The following is a 22,332-nucleotide window of genomic DNA, read 5'->3' as shown; positions in this document are numbered from 1 at the left end:
CAAACAGGTGGGAGACGGAGATTATTGTTAACCTATTTACTTTCGACTGAGCCCCAGCATCGGTGATGTGTAGGGCATGCATACAGGTGTGTGCACACCCCGGGATCGGCTGTGCACCTCCTGAAAGTGCCAGCTGCAAAACCAGAAGTGTGTTTCTGGTTGGTTTCACCGCTGGCTCGGTGATCGCCTGCTGGGTGATTTTTTTTTTTTTTCCACCCCCCCCACCCCATCAGTGATCTGGTGCCCCCCAGATTCAGGAGACACCCATCGCCCATGATCCCCAATGATTAGAAGGAGATGCAATGAGGATGGGGTTCCCATGGCTATAAATGAGCTGCTCTTCAACTGATCTGAAACCTACCTCCTCCGGACGACTAGAGGAGTGACCCTAGCTGCTGTGTAGGCATAACTCTTCAGTGAGAGAGGTGTATGAAGACTGGCTAATTGAGCCTAGCTCCCAGGATTATGCTGAGACTTCAGGTTTGAAATACCTGGTTTCTTTGACCTATAGATCCAGATCCTAGCAGGGTTGAGCCAAATACTGTGCTTCAAGGTGGATAAATAGTGTATGACGGAGGTTACTTTTATTAAGGACCTTTTATGTGTGAGCTTACGGAGCTTCTACCTGTGTTACAAGGATTGTGAAATGCTCGCAGTGTCTTCAGCGGAGATTAATACCTCCATACGAGGAATGATCACTGCCCCATTTTGCACAACGGTAGTCTGTTCTCAAAATTATTAGCATGTTGGCTAGTTCCCTGCTTCAAGACTAGTAATGCCTAAACCTCTTCATTAACCTAGTGAGATGCTGTGTATTCAGCATGTTTTGGATCCAAAATATACTTTTCTGGGCTGATAGCTGTGAACCTTCTTTTTAATTGTGCAGCAGATTTGCTGAAAATGATGCTAAAATAGGTGAAATTGTATATTCAGTTTTGAACATGAAGCCTATAGTAACTGTCATGCAGCTCATAACTAGATGTACTTTCAGCTGTCTGCTGCCCCTGAGCTAGGAGACTTTACTTGGTTTCATAGATGTTCATTTGAATTTTTGTGATTATATTCCATTTTCCCTGATGGCAGCTGAAGTGGTGTTCTTGAAGCTTTAATCATCTGGCTGTCACTGCCAAACTTGGATGCTCCAAAGCTAATTTGAGAAATAAAGTTCTGCCCAGTAATTTTATAAAGCATATGGCATTATTGATGACTTTTTCTGGCCCAGTGATTAAAATAAATGTGCAGTTTGACAAACTTTGAATCTTTCTGGCTGCTTACTCAAGTACTAGGGGACAGGGTGGGGGAGAAATATGTTCCAATCAAATAAATCTTAATAAATGAGCAAATGTGTGTGTGGGTTTTTTTCCCCTTTTTTTTCTGGAGACTCTACTGAGAGACAGCCAGTGAAATATAAAAGCCTATTTGCACAGACAAGACTGTTTGGGTGGAAAGTCTGCCGAGTACGTTACAGATCCTCTTAGACATCTTGGAAACCACACACACTACCTGCTTTTAGCTCTCAGTTGATTCAAGATATTAAGCAGGGAACAGAGGTTAGGAGATGAATGATGCCGTGGCACTTTCAGTGCGACTCTTGTTTTGCTGTGCTACTAATGCAAGTCTTTCTAGTTAGAAATATGCTTGGCATATCATAGAATCACAGACAGTGAGGGCTGGAAAGGACTGCAGGAGGTCACATCTAGTCCAACCCCCTGCTCCAAGCAGGACCAACCCTGACTACATCATCCCAGCCAAGGCTTTGTCAAACCAGGCTTTAAAAACCTCCAAGGATGGAGATGCCACCACCTCTCTGGGGAGCCTGTTCCAGTGCTTCACCACCCTCCTAGTGAGTTTTTCATAATCTCCAACCTAAACTTCCCTTGGTGCAGCTTGAGCCCATTGCTCCTTGTCCTGCCATCTGCCCCCACTGACAACAGCCCAGCTCCAGCCTCTTTGCAGTGCCCCTGCAGGGAGGTGAATCCCCCTCGGTCTTCTCTTCTGCAGACTAAATCAGCCCAGTTCCTTCAGCCTCTCCTCACCAGTCCTGTCCCCCAACCCCCAACCATTTTTATTGCCCTCTGCTGGACTCTCCAATGTGTCCACATCCTTTCTGTAGTGGGGGGCCCACAGCTGGACACAGGACTCCAGATGTGGCCTCCCCAGTGCTGAATAGAGGGGAAGAATCACTGCCCTCCATCTCCTGGCAACGCTGCTCCCCATGCAGCCCAGGTTGCTGGTAGCCCTTGGTAACAAAGACACCCCATTGGCTCCTGTTCAGCTTCTTGTCCCCCGTCATCCCCAGGTCCTTTTCTGCAGAACTGCTGCCTAGCCTGCACTGGTGCACGGGATTGCTCTGTCCTAAGTACAGGACTTTGCACTTGTCCTTGTTGAACCTCATGGCTGCATCTGCATCCTTGTGAGCCTGCTACTTGTCCCCAGTGAACACCTGTGCCACGCGCCCTCTGGCACACACAAGTTACCCCAGGAGGGGTGGAAGAGGTTGGGGCCAGCATTGGGTTGTCTCCAGCAGCCTTACCTGGCGTCCTGGGGGTCCTCCTGGGGCTGCAGCAGTGCTGATCTTGGAGCCTGGCCAGCAGCTGAAGTGTGGCTCCAGCTGGCCAGGCTCCACTTTTGGGTGGTATACACTACCCTGCATGTCCACTCTGCACTAGTTTTATTTTATTTAACTTTATTTAATTTTTTAATTTTCTTATTCCAGGGAGATCCTGGAAGAAGAAGAATAGTAAAACAAAGCCCATGCTGCTATCTTGCAGCATGGAGAACAGCTGAATGTACGGCATGTGACGCCATAGTCGTGTCTGCAGCGCCACGTACTGCACCGCCACCCTCGCCTGGCCACGGCCCTTGAGGTCTCTTTTGGTCCAGTCCTCCCATTTGCTGAAACTTGTTGCGATTGATCATTGAGTTTATGCCAAGTGAAGTGGCTGGTTTCTAGGGAAGTAGCTAGTAAGAAGCTAGAAGATTTTTCACCAGTCAGGAGGATGTGGAGACCATCCAGGGAAATGACTTGTTGCAAGAGTCTGAGAGTGAATAGGGAAGGCAGGTAGATTAATGATGCTTTAAAGCAAGGAGACTCAGATTGAAGCCCCCAGAGTGGCCCCTTTAGTGGCTACCTGTGGCTTTTTTTGCAGAAAATGCTCGGAGTCATTTTTTACTGCATTGTGCTAGTGTTTCTTGAAGATGGGAATAACGTGGTGCAGGCACTCTCTAGCTCTGCTAGTCGTGGTACAAATGCCGTCTACCGTAGGATTTTCTCTTTTGACCTGCAGCGCTCACCACGAATCTCCTAGAGGCTCCTTGGTCAACACCGAATGTGCCAATGGCTTGTGAGCCTGTTGAGATGGAGTGCAAGTTTTAAGGGCCAAAGAGAAGTGTTGACACGAATGGTTCATGATGCGTTGTGTGGCGATCTCTAAGAGAATAATATGAAAATACAGTTTGATTGCCAGGAGTGATTCTGCCTTCCTACCAACTCTCTCGTTTTGACAGTTTAGATGACCACATTCATTTTTGTTTGCCTTGCTATCCAGAGGAATCGGATATGTTTGGTGTTCACAGAAAAGGAATATTTTTTTGGAAGATTAATAAATTAGGTTGTCTTTACAAAAGCTAGATAACTAAGCAACAACCGAGGGAAAACGGACTGCTCCAGTGATGTGCGGAGTAGGGTGCACAATGAGCGAGGAACTGTTTTAGAGAGGTACCAGGGAGCAGAATCGGGAAACCAGGCTGTAACTAAGCAATTAAAGTATAGATGGAGGGCCAGAAAAGACTTCATGACTAAACATGTTATGGACTGGCTTAATGTCTTTGAATAATTTCCTCTCTTGTGTAGTCTCTTGTTAAATATCCCAAATTGCCCCCAAGGAGACTTTTGGGGAATAATGTGGCATGGCTAGGGAGGTCATTGGGAGGAACCAGAGGGGATTTTCTGTCTAATAGAAAGCATTAACATCTGTGAACTCCTTTGTGTCTTCATGTGCCAATTCCCCTTTACCCCTTTCCCACTTTGGGGAGGGAAAAATGATGAAGGGGAACTTGTGCTTCAGAAATTGTGAAACAACAGAAGTTGTGGGGGTGAAGAGGGTTTGTTCCGAAAGGAAGAGAATAGTTTGATAGGCTTGGGTCTCCATCCCAGGTTTTAAATCCAAGCAGCTCTTGCTGGTACCATCTTGAGAGTATTTGCTGATCCTGGACTCTGGTTACTTTGGAAAGAAAGTAAGAGAACTTTATTAAAGTTGCTCCAAATGTTTCATTTTAGAAACCGTTCTCTCTGAACTGCCCCTTTTAATTTTGTTTTAGAAGAAAATCCCTGACGGCCAGCAGGCGTTCCTGAAAGGGGCGTAGGAAGCTGGCAGCCTCAGTAGTATAGTCTGCACATGGGGTCTTTATTCCTTGTCGCAGGATGCCTGCCACTTGTCTAATGCTCCGTGCCCATGATGTGCTCCAGCATAAGCCCAGTAATACATACAGGGTAGTCACAACTAGCAGAGTGGATGCTAGGATTGCAGGAAGGTGGAAGAAGCTGGCAGGTTTATTGGCAGCTGAAGGGATGGTAGGAGGAAGGGCCATGTTCAGATCTTAATCTCTTTGAAATGCGTGTGAGAAAAGGAAGAGTCCTTAATGGGTTAAGAAATGTTTTGGTTTTTTTTGTGGGATGAACGGAGGCGTCTGTCCTTCTTAATCTTAACTGAAGTGTTGAGGCTAGTCCCAAACTGCAAGACGTGTCATCTACCAAGTTGTTTTTGGAACGACGCTGTAGCATTAAGATGTCTGATCAGTTTTAGCTTGGCACCACGCTCCTGGTTAGTCGCATTCAAAGTCTCCGCCGAGCCCTTGATGTTACCACAAAATCTTGCCTACGTAGCTTGGTGAGATGGCAGGCTTTGCGTGCAGTAAATAATCAGGAACGAGCTACCCTGTGACTCCCAGAAGATACTGCATCAAGTCAGCACAGTGGTGTGTGAGCTCTTCCGCGTAGAAGACGGCGCTGAACCCCAGTCTGTTTGCACTTGCTGGCGAGGCTGCTGTTTGTCACTGGAGTTTGCCTGCAGCGATGGGCTGGCAGCTTTTTCTTGGAAGTGGAAAGTAGGCTTTGGCGGGAGCCTGCACCACGCATTCAGTGGTAACAGCAGACTGCCCCGTGCTCGTCTGAGCGGTTTCACTTTATCTGAATGATGCTCCCAGAGAGGAGCTGCTGCCATGTTCAGCCTTGGAGGTGGGGTTTTCTTGCCAGCTATATTTTGGCTGTGCCTGGTAAGGTTCTCACCAGACCCTTAAGCAAGATCGGTATTTCACTGAAGGAGGCCTTCATCCCATCATAGTTGGAAGATCATCCCTCACGGGTAGCCTACCTGGGGTGCACGTGTGGCACAGGCAGCCTCTGCCTGGGGCCTGTGGCAGATCAGGGAGCGGGGCAGGGAGCACAACAGTAGGTAGGGAGGAAACGGAAAGCAAATAGCAGATCAGGCAGGGAGCATAGGAGAAGGAGCAGAAATCAGAGCAGCAGATCAGACAAGGAGTAGAAAGCAGAATATCATATTGGGCAAGGAAGGGAGGGTTGGAGTGGCCTGTGGAGGGTGCAGGGCTAGTTTGTGACATACCTGCTGAAAAGGTTGGCCCCCCACTGATCTGCGTGGTGGTCTGCTTAGTGTGTACCCTGCCTTGTTACAACTTTATTTCATCTGATGATTAACACCAGTGGGTCTGGAACAGGGATTTCTACAGTTACAGTATGAGCCCCAAACGGTAATCGCTCAAATCAACCAAGTCAGACTCGGACCTTGCTCCATTGCTATGATGCCAATCCCAGGGCAGGGACAACAGAGTCCCTCTGGTCACCTACAGCCCCCAGCTTGGACGTCTTAAGACGCATCATTAATGACCTCTAGGCCCTCCTGGAAAAGGATGACCTTCTCAAAGTAGCCATTCGCAAGAAACCTATTCTGACTTAGACAGCCCCCCTCAATCTCATTCATTCTCAAGCAACAGGCTACCTGACTCGGATACTCACGGAGACACCAGGCCTTGCATTGGACCCAGATGTCAGCTGTGCCTCCTCATTGGTACAGATACTTCAGCATTGGACCAAATAATGTGGACTAGAACATCCAAGGTTGTACATGCCAATGTTGTATACACCATACCTGCTTGGTGCCCTCTGCCATCTGTGTGGGATGGACCAAGTGATCCCTGCGCGTAAAAATGAACTTACGCTGATCTGACATTTCCAGAAAGATGCAAAGGCCTGTGACCTTCCATCGCTGACCCCTGCGTAGCTGTTCTTGGGTAGCAAAATCCTAAAAAACAAGGGTTGAATGGGAAATTGCAGAAAAAGAAATCATCTGCAGACAGGAGTGTGCTACGTATGGTTTAAACTGGGCCTACTGGTACTTCCCCTGTTGCCTGGATTAGTGCTTTGAACCCATTGTTCCTGTGGGTTTATTGCTGGCTTGTTTGCCTCTCCCAGCACTGCCCTTCCTACTCCCTCTCCCCTCCCTCTTTCTCTTCCTGTCTTTTGTATTCAAATCACTCTCTTTGTTTTATACACTGTTTGCTCTGTGCATGTCCTTTCACAGCATCTAATGAAGTGAGCTTGGGTTCATGAAAGCTTAAACTCAGTGCATCTCTGGTTTAGTCTATAAAGTGCAAATCTACCCTGCCTTCTGCCTGACTTCAGACTAACATGACTGACTACCTCTCTTCACTCCATTTTCCCAATGGAGACCCTCCTGTGCATTGAACTTTTTTCCCTATCGAGGGGAAAAATATGATGGATCTAAGATGGGATGATGGAAGCTGACCCTTGAAGGGCCTAGCAGCCAGACCTGGCATAAATCCCATCCTGTTTAATATTTCACCTTAAGAAATGCAAGATCATACAGCTGATAGCACTAAGTTCTAGCGGTAAAAGTGAAGACACTTGAGCAACTTGCAGGAATGGAGTGAAATACGGAGTGTTTAACCACTCCTCGGATCCATGCCAGCACAGATTGTTTCTTAAACTTGGGTTTAGTCTGCTGCAGTAGTTTTTGTTCACGGTTTCAAGGTGCTTCCAAGCGGACACTCCTCCCTTGTCTTAAATGCTATAACTTATGTTTTAATGTGCCGCTCGAAATTGTCCCTGCATTGGCAGTGTCAGCAAAGCAGTCAATAAGCAAATGGGCCATGCAAACTGACCTGCAGTCCATCCCTTGCCTTGAAGATGAGGCACATTGGAAGATGCACTACGGAGAGTCCTGCACGGCTCCTGCTAGTGCTTTGCTTGCCATATGGATGCAACGGGGACTTCAGTCTCAAAGATGAGTCTACAGCAGCCCTAAATACAATGTAGAAATTCAAAGATAAAAGTAAAGATGAGTGCTGTATTTGCCTGGAATGGAATTTTTTTTTTTTAATTGGGCCTGTAATGAAAGCACTGTTGAGCGGTTGGTGCTTTTAATCACTGAGTACCGACAGCCCCTGAATGTTGGACACAGAAAATGTTTCTAAACACTTTTTATATACAAATGCAGTTTGCTGTTGTGGGTAGTGCCTTTCAGCTAAGGCTCTCAAGCTGTTTTTGGACCAGTCTTGCAAACACCTGTACATTGGGCAATTCAATTAGGCTGCTTATACAAATTGTGAAGCCCAAGGCAAGAAGTTAAATGACGTGTCTTAAGTAATTCACTAAGTCGGCAGAAGGGCTGGGAATAGGGCATTGGTCTCATTTCTTCCATCCATTTCTTCTCTGTCAGGAGATCAGAGGATGTGGAAGAGTCAGTTGAGAGAGTGAAGTGGGGACACCGGTTGTGAATCCTTCATTCCAATTAAGTCTGCTACGTAGTGTTTAAAAAGTGCTTCTCCCCACAGAATATCTTTTATTTGACCAATTCAGATAGCTTGAAAAATTCTACTAACTTTTCAAGCTACTTGAGTTGGTCTAATAAAAAATATCAGATTCACCCAAAAACCCTTGTCTGCCTGTGTCCTTAGACCAACACAGCTACCACCTACACCCCTCTCCCCACAAAAAAGATGACACTGGGTAACGTGGGGCCCGTGCAGGACACACTTGGAAATCTGGTGGTTGCACCAGATGATAAAACTAACCTTTTTTTAACAAATTTTTTGCCTCCATTTTAATGAGCAGGGACCGGGACATCCTCCCCCACCCCCCCAGGATCCCGGACAGACCCAGGAGAGGCGCAGCCAGGCCCAGGGGCAGTGAGGATCTAGTCAGGGAATGTCTGGAGGCACTGGACGTGTTCAGATAGGCAGGTCCTGACGCTCTCCACCCCTGAGCGCTGAGGGAATTGGCTGAGGTCATTGCGGGACCCCTGGTGCGGCTGTACGAGCACTTGTGGTGCTCTGGTGTGTGTGGTGCCAGAGGACTGGAAGAGGGCCAACGTGGTTCCCATCTTCAAAAAAGGGAGGAAGGAGGACACAGGAAACTATAGGCCAGTTAGTCTTACCTCGATCCTGGGGAAGCTCTTTGAGAAAATTATCCAGGAGCACATCTGTGAGGGGCCAGTGGGGGGGATCATGCTTAGGGGCAACCAACACGGGTTCATTAGCGGCAGGTCCTGTCAGACCAACCTGGTGGCCTTCTACGACCAGGTCACAAAATCCTTGGAAACAGGTGTCATGTTGGACGTAGGCGTTCTGGACTTTCGGAAGGCCTTTGACACTGTCTCTCCCCACATTCTTGTTAAAAAATTAGGCGACTGTGGCACTGATACCTACACAGTCAGATGGGTCACAGATTGGCTGGAGGGCCGTACCCAGAGAGTGGTGGTGGACAGGTCTTATTCGACCTGCAGGGATGTGGCCAGGGCTCGGTCCTCAGGCCCGCACTGTTCAACATCTTCATCAGCGACTTGGACGAGGGGGTGGAAAGCACCTCGTTCAAAGTCATGGGCGACACTAAGATGTGGGGGAGAAGTGGGCACGCTGGAGGAGAGGGACAGGCTGCATCTAGACCTAAACAGGTTACAGGGGTGGGCGGATGGGAACAGGATGGGATTCAACACTGACAAGTTCAAGGTGCTGCACCTGGGGAGGAAGACCCAGCACCATACCTACAGGCTGGGGAACTCCCTTCTCGTCAGGGCAGAGGCAGAAAAGGATCTTGGAGTCATCATTGATGCCAAAATGAACATGGGCTGGCAGTGTGGGGACGCGGTCAGGAAAGCCAACCGCACCTTGTCGTGCATCCACAGATGCATCTCGAGCAGGTCCAAGGAGGTGATCCTCCCCCTCTATGCAGCACTGGTCAGGCCGCAGCTGGAGTCCTGTGTCCAGTTCTGGGCGCCGCACTTCAGGAGGGATGTGGACAACATGGAGAGAGTCCAGAGGAGGTCACTCGCATGATCATGGGGCAGCAGGGCAGGCCCTACGAGGAGAGGCTACGGGACCTGAACCTGTTCAGCCTCCACAAGAGAAGGCTGAGGGGGGCCTGGTGGCCGTCTATAAACTTGCCAAGGGGGGCTAGTGGGGAATGGGAGAGACCCTGCTCCCCCAGGCACTACCAGGAGTAATGCGGAATAACGGCCGTAAGTTGACTGGGTGTAGATTCAGAGTAGACATCAGGAGGCGCTACTTCACGGTCAGGGCAGCTAGGATCTGGAACCAGCTTCCCAGAGAAGTGGTGCTGGCTCCTACCCTGGGGGTCTTTAAGAGGAGGCTAGATGAACACCTTGCCGGGGTCATTTGACCCCAGTACTCTTTCCTGGCATGGCAGGGGGTCAGACTTTATGATCTGCTCAGGTCCCTTCCGACCCAACCAACTATGAACCTATAAAAATGCCTCCCTGAACCGGTGAGTCTCCAAGGTGCCACCTTGCCCTTTCTTCTACCTGACTTCAGACTAACGCAGCTTTCCACCTCTATGTTCACCACAAAATACTCTTGTTCTAATAATCTAGAATGAGGCATAAGAAATTTCCAAATTGCATGTTTCACACAGAATAATTTTGCAAAAAATAAATGTGCTTAGGTTTGCATTGAGTTCTGGAATTTCCCAGCTTGGTCTTTTGTCTATGTTGGACTGTGAACCCTTGCGTTTTCACTGGTGATGACCAAAGAAGAAATCCTTGAGTCCTCAAACTGGGTGTCCATTTATAGAGAAATGGCTTTTTCCTTTTGAAAAAGGCTGTGGTTAATGTGGAGAGTTTCAAACCAAAACCTGGGGTAATGAGGACAAATGCAATGAGAATTTATCAGCTTGATGCAGGAACTGCTTGTTGGCATTATGTGGCCTTTGTTCTGAGGGAGGTCAGACTAGGTGACCGAAGGTCACTCTCTGGCCTTAAACTCTGCGAATTCAGAGCAGGGGGCTGGACCTGATGATCTCATGAGGTCCCTTCCAGCCCTAAACTTGTGTGAATACATGAATCTCTGCCCTGCATCATCCAGTGCAGGTAACAGGATTGAAGTAGAGGGGTTATGTCACATGGGAGCGATATCAGGAGATAGATGATAGGATTTTCCAATGTGCCCGCCCCATTCCTAAGCAGCTTCTGGCACCTAAAATGCTTCTTTGAAAAGATTAGGCTTCCTGTGGACTTAAAGCTGAATTCGAGCTGTACTCCAGCAAATTCACAGGAGCTTACACTAAATCCGAATCCGCCTCGAGTCTCGATAATAAATGTTAATAGCACCCTGGCAGTACCCAGTGAGATCAGTGCAGCTGCGTTGTGCGGATGGTTGCAGAGCCCCATCATCTCTTGTTGGAGGAGGAGGAGAGTCTACGATTAAAAGTGTTATTTGCAGAATTTTCCCAAGCACTTTGTAATAAAGGGCCTGTTCAATCAGAATATTTGTGTACTCACGATGGTTGGAGACCTCATTGAGTCCATTGTCAGATTCTTTTAATTAACTTTTCCCACTTTTTTAAATATGGACCCAAGGCTCTCATTCTCCCTTTCCCAGACTGGTAACACTTACTGTTGTCTTCGTTGCCCTTTCAAGGGATCTAAAAAGTGCTTGGCTCATCAGAGCTCAAATAGTGTCTCCTTTCCTTCCCCAAATAGTTTGTAGACTCATTTCAGGCACATAAACTGATAGACGGGGCAGGAGGGGAAGAGAAGTAGCAATGGTGTAAGAAGGAAAGGCTGCGGATAAAACAAGCAAGGCTAACATGGTTACTGTGGTGCTTGGGCAGGAGTTCAATGTCTTTATCTTATCAGTGAGAATAACCGAAGATGCTCCAAGTCTCTCCCTCCTAAAGGTAGACAAAATGAGGTGATCGCCAAGTGCTATCAATGGAAGAGCTCATAGTAGGAGCTCTTGTAGCTTTAATTGGGACTTTCCTTTTAACTGGAGGGTCAGAGCCCCGTGTATCTGGAGCTGCAAGCGCTGCTTCTACTCCAAGATTTGTTGATCTGTGTGCTTTTTATAGTTGCTCAGACAGATATTGATGCTACCAGTGTCCAGATAAATAAAGGAATAATTGAATAATTTTCTGTAACCTTTTGCAGGATTGGTCCCCCTTCTCTCTCTCTTTGCTGTTAGCACTTAACATTCTTGTTTTCCACCATTGCCAGGTTTTTGTACAAAACCTGACGGTATTATTGGCAGTCTAGTCCAGTAAGTGTGGGAGTTATACATAGAAACATGCACAATTTCTGCACGGTAGAACTGGAAGAGATTGAACTTATGAACGTAACAGGGTTGTTCAAAATGTTCTTGTGGCAAAATACGCAGCTGTAATTGTACTTGGAGCAAAGTGTTGACATTTAGTGTCTGCGTCGAACTCTGTAAGGGAATGTGGCACTGAGGTCAGAAAAAAATTAAGCAAATGACATTTTTAAACTTTTGGATGCAGGAGTTTTGCATGGAGGTGGATGGATTTAATGCTGTTGCCGGTGGTTTAGATTAATTTGATCTGTTTTTCAGGGTGCCCGAGAAACCTTTGAGAACTATTACAGGAAACAGAGAAGAAAACAGGCCAGATTGGTGCTGCAGCCCCCTTCAAACATGGTACGCCTGTAATAGCTTTAGCCATCACAGTTGCTTTGCTTGATAAAGCAGCAAAATGTTGTCTCCACATTGTTGCGCTTGTGTGGTCTCTTGTTTGTTTCCAGTTTCATTGTCCTCCTTTGTTTGAATCCTTGTTCACTTTTCTTTGTTGCAGCATGAAACATTAGACGGCTACAGGAAGTATTTTAATCAAATTGTAGGGTAGGTATTCTTTTTATATACACATTCTCTAAATGTGTGTGTGCTGTGTTGTTGAATGGCAAGCAAAAAAGGAAATGTTCATCTTTTTGACAATTCACTTAAGGAGCCAAAGCAGGGAAACTGCGGTTTGTGCTTCCGAAGCATCTGAGGGAGAGGCGTTTTAGTGTATCCGTAAACTTTGTCACCGGTGCCAGCAGTTTAGAGACTTACCAGTTATTCTGCACAGTTTGCATATGTGGGAGTAAACATGGCTTGTGCACCGTGTATGGCAGCTGAGTACTGGGATGAGCTGAACAAGCCAGAGTCGCACTGGATTATGCTGATGGTGTCACCATCTTGGTCTGAATGCTGAGACTTTTCCCTGAGGGAGGTCAGCAAGGAGTTGGGGTGACATGGGCATAAGTGTGCAGCCTCTCTCCTTGTGGGTACAGAAAACTCCTGGCTGTTGCAGCCTGGTGTATGGCCTGGTCTTTCAAAACCAGCCAAACTTCGAGAGAACAGAACCTAGGGCGGCTGTTTTGGAACAAATGGGGTGGCCTGGAGAAATGCTAATCAACCAAGATTGGAAATGACTTTCTATCCATCTCGGTAGTCGGCATTAATGAAACGTACAGTGAAGCCTGGCTGTTGCTTTAGAGCAGTGGTACCCAAGCTTTTGGCCCCACAGGCTGGAAGAGTGGTGCAGGGAGGGTCTGCCTCCAGTCTGGGGGCCTGATCTAACATGCCATGTTGCAGCTGGATTGGGCACAGATGGAGCCCACTAGCCTCTTCCTCAGCCCTCCTGCCTGAGTGGGGGCCCTGGTGCCTCCTGCCACCCCAGCCCTGTGCACTCTGCGTGGGTCCCCACCATTCCACTCTGCTCACAGCCCCATGGTGCTGGGTTGGGCCACTGTGCATAGGATCAAGTCATTTGGGCCATGAGGTGGTGACAGTGCTAATTGCCATGACCCCCACCCCAAATTTTCAGACCCATGGGGAGTCAGATCACGTGGCTCCACATGTCATACCTTGAGCACCCCTGCTTTAGGACACATGGCTGAATGTTCCCCACTGAGTAGAGATTTACTGTCTAGATTCTGTGCATTGGCCTTTTTTTAATGTGTTATACACAATTTTGCTGTGATTTGCTACCATGTTTGGTAACAGGAGAAATGGAGATAATTATTTTATTCTGATGGACTGAGCTTTCTACTAGATTCACAGATACCAGCTGGCTTAGAAGAAATGCCAGTAAAAGAAAGACATAGCAGAGGTGTCTTGGGAGTGACACAGCTATACTCTGATTGCTGCTGGCTGGACCGATGCTGTTTTAATCAGCAGTACATCTTAAGCGAATGGATAGATAACTTCAATTAAAACTCTGTCCCTCTCTATGCACAGAATCCCGTTCCTAGGAAGTGACATTTTTTGTTTTCTGAACTGCTTTTTTTAGTGTGTAAAATTAAAAGATAACTTTAAAAAGCCAGAGTAAAATGGGGCAAGATTATTACAGTTCACCCATCTCGACAGTCCAAATGCAAAAACAGTATTTCAGGAGAACAACTTTACCTTGGAAGGACTGAATAACTCACTGTCATAAAACAAAATAGTAATATGGCTAGGAGAGATGCCTGCACATTAGTTATATAATTCTTTTCTCTCTACAGCTGGTGATTTGAGGTTTTTTGCTCATTTTGTAAGTCATTTGCATGTGATGTTTGTAAAACCACATGGAAGTCATGGACTGTAAGCTCTGACTGCTCTGCCACTTTCTTTCCTGTTAGTTTTTTTGTAGTTGAAGATCACATCTTGCATACAACCCAGGGCTTGGTAAACAGAGCCTATATTGATGAGCTGTGGGAACTGGCTTTGTCAAAAACCATCGCAGCCCTAAGAACACATTCGGTAAGTAAAAGCTACTGATTATTCGGCTGCTGCTGTGAGTATGACCCGATGCTTTGGAAGGTTTTATTTTTTATTGTAGCATTGTTCGGGGTGGGTTGGTCAGTTCGTTGGGTGTTTTGGGATGGAGATACTGGTGGTGTCTTCAGGAAGTTTTTTTTGGTTCTGTGAACCCTGGATCCCCCAGGATCTTCTGCAGTGAAGCCACATCTGTTCAGAAGACTGGGTCCTCATTTCAGCTCTCCATTATTTGGTCAAAAGCAGTGAGGACTCATGGTAGAAGTGATATCTTTTATTTGACCAAGTAGATTTTTGCCAAAAAAAAAAATCATTAATTCATTATTTGGTCAGTCATTTTAAAAGGCCCCAGCAGAGGGCCCCAGCTTGTTCTCTACTCAATGAATGTCTCTATTTGAGATACAGACCGGTTTGGTATTCCCTTCAAATCAATGCCAGCGCAAGACACTGCCAAGTTAAAAATCATATGGCTTTTTAAAAACAAACATGTAGATTTCCTTTCTTATGTTAGTGTCTTGCACGATTAAAATTGAAGGGATTTAAAAGAATTTAAATTTACTTTTCACCACTTGTGCGACAGTTATACTTCTGGCATTTGTCTGTTTGGGCAAAACGAGCGCTAGTCAGTTTTACTTTTCTTCTCATGCTAGCATAATGCTGCCCTGTTTCAGTCGCAAACTTTAAAAGGGAATTTTTTTCAGTGTCTCCATGCATGTTAAGGGAAGAAAGTTCCCATTGGTCTACAGTTTTAGAAGAAAAATGTAGATTTTTTTTTTTAGGTCCCTTACAATTCTTTTGATATTTTTTTTTCTATGCTACTCTAAAATTAGTTTAAAATTAACAGCTTCTTCCTGTGGGGGAAACAGTAAAATAATATTCAGCTACTCTCAATGACAGCTGGTGAGTTCTGAAAATGGGGAGAAGGTGTTTTGAGTCAGTTTCTGGCAGGTACATCTTACTGGATCCAGCTGCATATAGGCTGCCTGTATATGTGCTTGCAGGTGGGGAGGGAGGTGTTTTAATTCGAGCAGTTCCCGGACAGCTGCTCTAACTAAAATGCTTCACCGTCGCATATATTAAACCCCCTGTGTTTCAGAATGGTTTCTGGCTTATTTCCTAGGTCCACTGTTTTTCTGACAGGAAAGCCTCGAAAGTGTGTAGTGTGCAGGGCACAGTTTGCTGTTTACTCTTAAACCATTTTCCATTCACTTAGTTTTGATCTTAATGGCCGTGTCTGAATTGCATTATAAAATAGCAGTCCGGCTTTGCTACCGTGGCTGTAGCATGGGTTCCCCATAGCTGGGGAACGCATGCTACAGACCTGTTGCTCTCAACGTGCCCTTGAATAAATACAGCATCTCCCTGTGGTCCTCAAATGTTTCCAAAGCATGGTAGCTCTTTTGATGCGGATAAGCCAGCAGTGCTCAGGCTGGCTCATGAAACACAAGCCTCTTTGCAGAAAATGCTAGTGGTGTGAGGTTTCCAAGGGTTTACGGCATGCATTTCATAATAAATGTGCTTAAGGCAAGGCTGCATGTGGGTGCCATAATGTTGGAAATTTGCCATACATCCGTAAATGTTGTACCCATCGGCTTTTCCCCCCTCTTGAACTGGAGGGTGTTTTGCCACTGTTCACCTGGGCGTGGTGGAAGTTGTGGGAGCTCTTCCGTTAACACTAACATCCTTTCCTTTAATGTGGAAATTGAGAGAAAAATAGATGCAAATATTACTAATATAAAGCCATGCTCCCTTTAATCCAGGGGCTTTTGGTGGCAGTGCAAACCATGAGAGTGAAGCAAACCAAAGTGCTTCTCTTCTCAATTCTAGTAAGTTTGGTGGTGTGGCAAGCTGTACTGGAGTTGCCGAATTTTAATTTGCAATAGAAAGAGGTCTTTAGTGATCAGAGTTGTGTGCAGTCCACCAGCATTTATACATGACTGCAGGAGTGTGCATAAAGACCCATCGTGTCCGTCACATGGTACTCAGATTTGCTGGGAAACTGTCACATTGGTGAGGCTGTTTCAGATATTTCTGTTCAGCCAACCTCTGCCTGGATTTCTTCCTTACATTTCAGTGGGACATCTTTTATCATTCCTGATAGCTTTAGGGCACCATCTTTCTCTTTGACTTTCTTTCTTTTTTTTGGACAGTGAAATGGAAAATGTCTCTTTCAGTCTTTCACGATGATTTAATAGAGTCCTTCCTTCTCGAGTTTCCAATGGGCTCTAAATCTGTTTCTTTTTCCAGGGTATGAATAGTGGTTCTATTTTTGGTAAGAGTCTGAAACTTTGCATATTTCACCTTTTAGTAAAGTTGTCTGCTAGTGTAAAGATGATGTGCAGTGTTACACGAGACATTTTGTGATTCTGATCTGCTGTGTCAGTAGGTGATATACTGTCAGTGGGCTGTATGCTCTTTAGACTGTGAGATCTTAGACCTGTAGACCCTTGTTGCTTGCATCAAAATCTGGACGTTAATTTTAATAGCCAAGCAGTTTGGTTTTTCCCTCCTGATGTCACCAGAACCTTCCAATTAAATGACGATCCTCTTCATAAAGGGAACTTGGGGGTATTGTGTGTTTTGCAATACCTTTATTAACATTAAATGCAATGGAATTAATATTCAGTAGTAGGTAATGCTAACCCCCTTTGGTCTGTCAGCATAATTATTTGTTTTTTAACCTTTTCCTCCTCAATCCTACGATTTGAAAACTGGAACTCCTAGGTACTTTAGGTTATATAAGGGCAGCTATGCTCCATCCTAGATGATTATTCATCATGTCGAGTCCCAAGTGCAACCTGTTGCAGAACGAAATAGTGCATCAGTATTTGTAACTTGTCATAACAAGCCTTTATTACACATTGTTAAAAGCCTGCTGATAGACAGGCCGTATCAAATGTCTCGGCATTATCACCTGCAATGAGGGATTACTGAAAGAATTGCTCCAACTTCTATTTGTAGAAATTAAAACCGGTTTTTGTTTTCACCCTGTCCCCTGCTCTAGTCATACTGTTCTGACCCGAACCTGGTTTTAGACTTGAAGAACCTCATAGTGCTGTTTGCAGACACGCTCCAGGTATGTGCCCCTCTCTTGTTTGCGCTCCTTGTGAAAGGATTTAAACCTGTTGATGGATGTCGGCTTGCCGTGTCAGCTTGCTTTCCTCTGCATTTGGTGAGGGGTGAATTCAGGTGCCAGACTGACGGTCTGGAAGCTAGCTTGCTTTCCTCACGGGGTGCACAACCTGCAGGCAGTGTCCATGGGCAGCTATACACGTGATTGACCTCTGCTCTGATTCATGCTAATTAGCACATCGGAGCAGACTCAGTTAATTAGCGCGCTGCAGCAGCCTCAGCGTTGCGTGGATTCAGCGTCCCTGCATTTCAAAATGAACTGAGGCGCTTTAACTAAAGCTTGTCTAACTAAAGCCAGGAGTATGGCTTCTGAATGGGAACTTCCTAGACTTTAAATGCTGGAGGTTGTAAGTGAAAGAGGAATAGGGGGGAGACCCTGGTCATCCCCTGTTCACTCTCCTTTTCAGCATTCATTCTCTGCCACTGCGCGACACAGGATATTGGGTCAAATGGACCTATGGTATGACCCAGTAAATGGCAATTCTTAAGCCAGTAGTGTTCAGCCACTACAAATCTGGGTTGAATTTGAATGGGCTATTAGGAGTGAAAGTCATTTGCGTAGTTTCCATATCCCTGGGCCATCCAGTCTTTAGAGCAGTGTAAATTTGGTGACTTTGAGAAGAGCAGAATCGACTTTCTAATTCCCGTGTCTGCAGTTCTTCACTGAACTAAGTGCTGTTTTTTTTTTTTAATCACAGGGATATGGATTCCCTGTAAACCAGCTATTTGACATGCTGTTGGAAATCAGAGACCAATACAGTGAGACGCTCCTTAAGAAATGGTCAGGAGTTTTCAGGTAAGAAACTTTTGAAGAAAAAATAGGCTGAATAATGCACATGAATGTTACAAGTGTATCAATTTTTTTTCTTATTCAAAGGAGCACTCGTTACATGCTTGCATATAAATGTTGGCCTCTATTAAACTAGCTGTGAACTATCATCTTGGGACAGGGAAAGAAAATACAAAAACACCATGGTGCGCATCTCGTAGATGGGTATGCTAACTGTGTGACATCAACTTATGCTGTACCCTGGACCACCTTCTGCATGGGATACCTTCACTATAGTGCAGACTTGCATAATTGGCATCCAGGAGCAAGCATGCCTGTGGTCAAGTCATACCCAACTTCCTATGCTTGGAGGAGAGCCACATGCATTAATGGGCATCAGAAGAACTCTGGGAATGTATCCTATGATGCTTTGTGGTGCCATAAGCTGAGCCCCTCGACAACTCATTTACAGCAATCTGTGGGGGAATTTGCCTGTCTCTTTCTGGGTCTGTGGGGGTTTATGAATGGCCATTGGGGGACTACAGTATTCAACGGTTTAGCTTGCATCTTCGGGGAAAATGTTACTTGGGCTTTTGGTTCTAACTTGACAAGGTCCAAAGCACCCCCAAACTGGGTCCAGAGGGGTGTGTTTGGAGGTAGGAGGAAGGGACCTGAATAAGGCCTAGACTACCTCTTTGGTAAGGATGACACCCATAATCATGGGCCATGGAGACTATTAAGCCTATTTCAGCTGTTTCAAATTAAGCCTTTACAAGCCAACTCATGGCACCCGTTTCTTGTATCATAGTACAGTGTTGCAACATTACCATTAACTTACTCCATCATCTGTTTGCAAATACCTTTGTACTGCTGGTGAGGCTGGCCCATCTGCACAGGAGCAAATTTCCACCCAAAGTCACGTTCGACACCACTAGATGCTTTCCCCATGGAGGCTCACTGTAATTGTTCTTCTGTTTTACAGAAATATACTTGATTCGGATAACTACAGTCCTATACCAGTAGCTAATGAAGAAATTTATAAGAAGATTGTAGGGCAATTCCCCTTCCAGGATGCAGAACTTGAAAAGGTAAGGAAAGCTTATAACGGGCCCCTGTCAGGATAAAAGTTCCTTTGTGTACCATTAAAAGTCAGCTGCTGCTTCTTGGTTGTTACCAACATTTAAGGCTAAAGTGGGAAGTATTTCAAGTGCACTTTCCCTGGTTTGTTTTTGTCGGTTTGGATGAAGCAAATAATTTGTTAGCGTCTAGTCAGTTTTGCTTTCGGATCATTATGTGCAAGCCCGGCTCTGCAGCGCGTGCAGTCTAAGACAAGGGAGATGTAAAAATATCTGCTCCCACTGGAATTTTACTTTAATTTTAAGGAAATGTTTGGATTGATCTTATTTATTTGTTTTAATTTCTTCAGATTTCTAAGCGAGCTACATCCTGGATTTTGTAAAAGCTTGTTTTCACAAAATGTGAAAGAAGGGCCAAATTTGACTGAACCAGTGTCTCTCAAAAGCGTGCTTGGCTGTGGACTCAACATCTGGTAGACAGCATGATCCCAGCCTGGGCAACATAATTATGAATGGCAGATATTTTTTTCCAATCCTCTTTAAGCATTTAGGCTTTAAAAAGTCCATTCCCCCTCCAACCTAGGGTTGAATTTCTTTCCCTCTCAGGGCCATCTGTGCTGTAGTTGAATCCAAGCTAAGGAGGGTGTTGTTGCAAGGACGAGACCTCTGCTATTGGTGGTGGAAACACAGAAATGGTGGAAAGAGACTGAGGAAAGTGTCTGGTGTGGGGCACAGTGGGCAATCCAAGCTGTGGGGTCTTCCAGTGCGAGTCATGGATCCAGGAGATGGGCATGGGAGTAGTTTTCTTCCGCCTGCTCCTTTTGAGCTTCACGTTCCCTTCCAGGCCCACTTCAGAATCCAGATCCTTTACACACCACTACGCCATTTGTAAGCGATTATCTGGTCTTTTACTTGGCTGAACGGCTTATATAATATACAATAAATGCTGGCTGCTTGTTTCATTGCTCAACTTAGCTGAATATTAGAATTAATTTGAATACTTGGAACGCGTTGTTGGAAAGCAGCTCCCTTGCCAGGCTTGGCCGTGAGGAGTTTCTCTCTGCTGAGTATCTGCTGCGGGGCTTATTTGAATTCTCTTGCACTTTACAGCAACCATTTCCAAAGAAGTTCCCCTTTTCCGAGTTTGTGCCTAAAGTTTACAGTCAGATTAAGGAATTCATCTATGCCTGTCTGAAGTTCTCCGAAGACCTTCATCTGAGGTAAAGTATGACTCTACCCGCAGTTACTCACGGAAATACAAAGATAACTTTGTAGTTTCTATTTCTTTTTGCTGGAAAATCTCACAAAGCTTTATAAATATTTCTTTCCTTAATCCTCTGTCAGTCAAACTGACTTGGATCCCACTCCTCCAAGCGAAAGGATGGAGACGGCACACTCCCCTCTGTTGTGATATGAGATTTTGTACATATAAGCGTCCTGCTGCTTTCTATAGGAGAAGAGCCCGGTACCTTGCTGGCTTCCTCAGTGGCTAGTAAAAAATTGGGGTCACTTCCTTTGGGACACCTCCTCTGACTTGTTTGCAGCGTGCAGCTTGACCCCACTGGAGAGGGGTAACCATGGCCATTTTGAGTAGACCATCAGACATTATGGAGGCTGAGACTTCTCTGAGCATCTGTCTTGAAAAGTGCTTCTGAAAGGATGGTCAGGAGCTTGTTGAAGCTAAAAATGTGGGTATCCTCTTCTGTACAGGGGCAGAAAGTATGGAGGATGGCTTATGAAACTCTTCTGGGAACTTGTAGGTCAACTAGCTTCCACCCTGAATTCTTAAACCCCCAGTGCAACCTCTTTGGGAGCCAAGGGGATGTTGCATAATGGTTTTACTCCTGAAAATTCAGACTTGCCCCACTTATCCTGCTCCAAGGGATGCTTTTAGACAGGGCTTCCTCTTCAGGCCATTCCTCTTTCCTTTCCCTTTGTTGACTTCACTTTCCCCACTGGGCTCTGTGAAAATGGCAATGTAGCATTACAAGCATGTTGTCAAAACCAGGAGTGTGCTCCACCATAGGATCATAGGAAAGGAGGGCTCGAAGGGACCTCTCAAGGGCATCTAGTCCAGCCCCCTGCTCGGGGCAGGATCATCGATGACTAAACCATCCCTTCTTGGTCCTATGTGCACTATGAGAGGACAGCAAGAAACCCTGCTCCTTAATACCGGCGGTGTCCATGCACAGCTCCCTTCTCCCCATTTAGATCAGATATCCACCTGTGCCTCTTCAGAATGGGGACCTCCCCACAGACCCTCTCAGCAAACATCTGCACTGCTTTAAAGAGGTCTTAGAAAAGTCATGAATAGTTCTGCAGGCATCTGGCTATGCAACCAGTTTGTCCAGGGCAGTAGTTTTCAACCTTTATTAGACTTGAGTTATCCCCTTGTTTTAGACTCCAGGCACCCCTCCAATAATGTCAGTTCTTTGCTTTCACTTGTTTTTGGCCTACAGAAAACAGTAGAGCAATTCTTCTGTTGAAAGAACTCAGTAAAAGGCCACAGTAGGGCTGAGTGATCTTAATGGTATGGACTCCTATTTGAAACCTCTTGGTTGATCTTATGAATCATATTTGTACACCTACCTGAGCTAATGTTGTGTAGCACCCTTGAAAGGATGTCAGACCACCCCAGGTGCCATGGCACCCTAGTTGAGAGTTACTGGTTTTAAGGCCAAGGACAATCATTCGGACAACTAAGCTCAGGACAGCCAAAATGCTACCACCCCAGGCCTCCACTACATGGATTAAAGGAGAAACTTCTCCAGCTGGCTATTTCAATAAATTCATGAATTTCATGAAACAGTCTTGGAGGGAAGGACTCCTAAAGTTTCACTTGGCAAGGGTAAGACCATAATCCCCTTTATATATATATAGGGGCTGACTTCAGCCAAAGGATTCAAGATCCTTCATTTGTTGGCGGGGGAGAAGTGTACCCACAGGCCTAGCTTGGTAGAAAAGTATTTAAAAAAAATAAAAGAATTAAACAGCTGGAGAGATTTCCTGTTCAACCCTCCCCATTTCCCAGCCTGTGAGGTAGGTGTGTAGCATGTATACTCAGGCCCAGACCAGTCAAGAGACTGGCTCAGGGTTGCATAGTATTGTCCAAGTCAGGAATAGAAACCAAGATTGGAAACCAAAGGGCTGGAATTGTCACTTGCATCGCATGCTTTCTCTGCTAAATACTCGGCTGCAGTCAGAGCATTGTTTTCATTGAGCTCCGTGGCTCCAGAAATTCCAGCTCCTTCTAGATAGGTAACATCTTGTGTTTTT

The 22,332-nt window shown here is 45.7% G+C and overlaps 1 protein-coding gene across 4 annotated transcripts in view; it reads left to right on the top strand.

The window, feature by feature from the left end:
* The window catches only part of EXOC6B (exocyst complex component 6B), a 430,229-nt gene that overhangs the window by 211,843 nt on the left and 196,054 nt on the right, over positions 1-22,332 (top strand). For all 4 annotated transcript variants that reach the window (XM_019526166.1, XM_019526165.1, XM_019526164.1 and 1 more), the window contains exons 8-14: positions 11,896-11,979; positions 12,134-12,180; positions 13,944-14,064; positions 17,084-17,155; positions 17,910-18,007; positions 18,963-19,068; positions 20,167-20,276. In XM_019526166.1, coding sequence (XP_019381711.1) covers positions 11,896-11,979; positions 12,134-12,180; positions 13,944-14,064; positions 17,084-17,155; positions 17,910-18,007; positions 18,963-19,068; positions 20,167-20,276 — 638 coding nt within the window. The remainder of the gene's footprint in view (positions 1-11,895; positions 11,980-12,133; positions 12,181-13,943; positions 14,065-17,083; positions 17,156-17,909; positions 18,008-18,962; positions 19,069-20,166; positions 20,277-22,332) is intronic.

This window comes from Gavialis gangeticus, unplaced genomic scaffold (genome assembly GCF_001723915.1).
Source record: "Gavialis gangeticus isolate Ggan-Ray unplaced genomic scaffold, GavGan_comp1, whole genome shotgun sequence".
In the NCBI taxonomy this organism is placed as follows: domain Eukaryota; kingdom Metazoa; phylum Chordata; order Crocodylia; family Gavialidae; genus Gavialis; species Gavialis gangeticus.
Note: the sequence above shows the minus strand (reverse complement) of the source record. Positions and strands in the feature narration are given on the sequence as shown.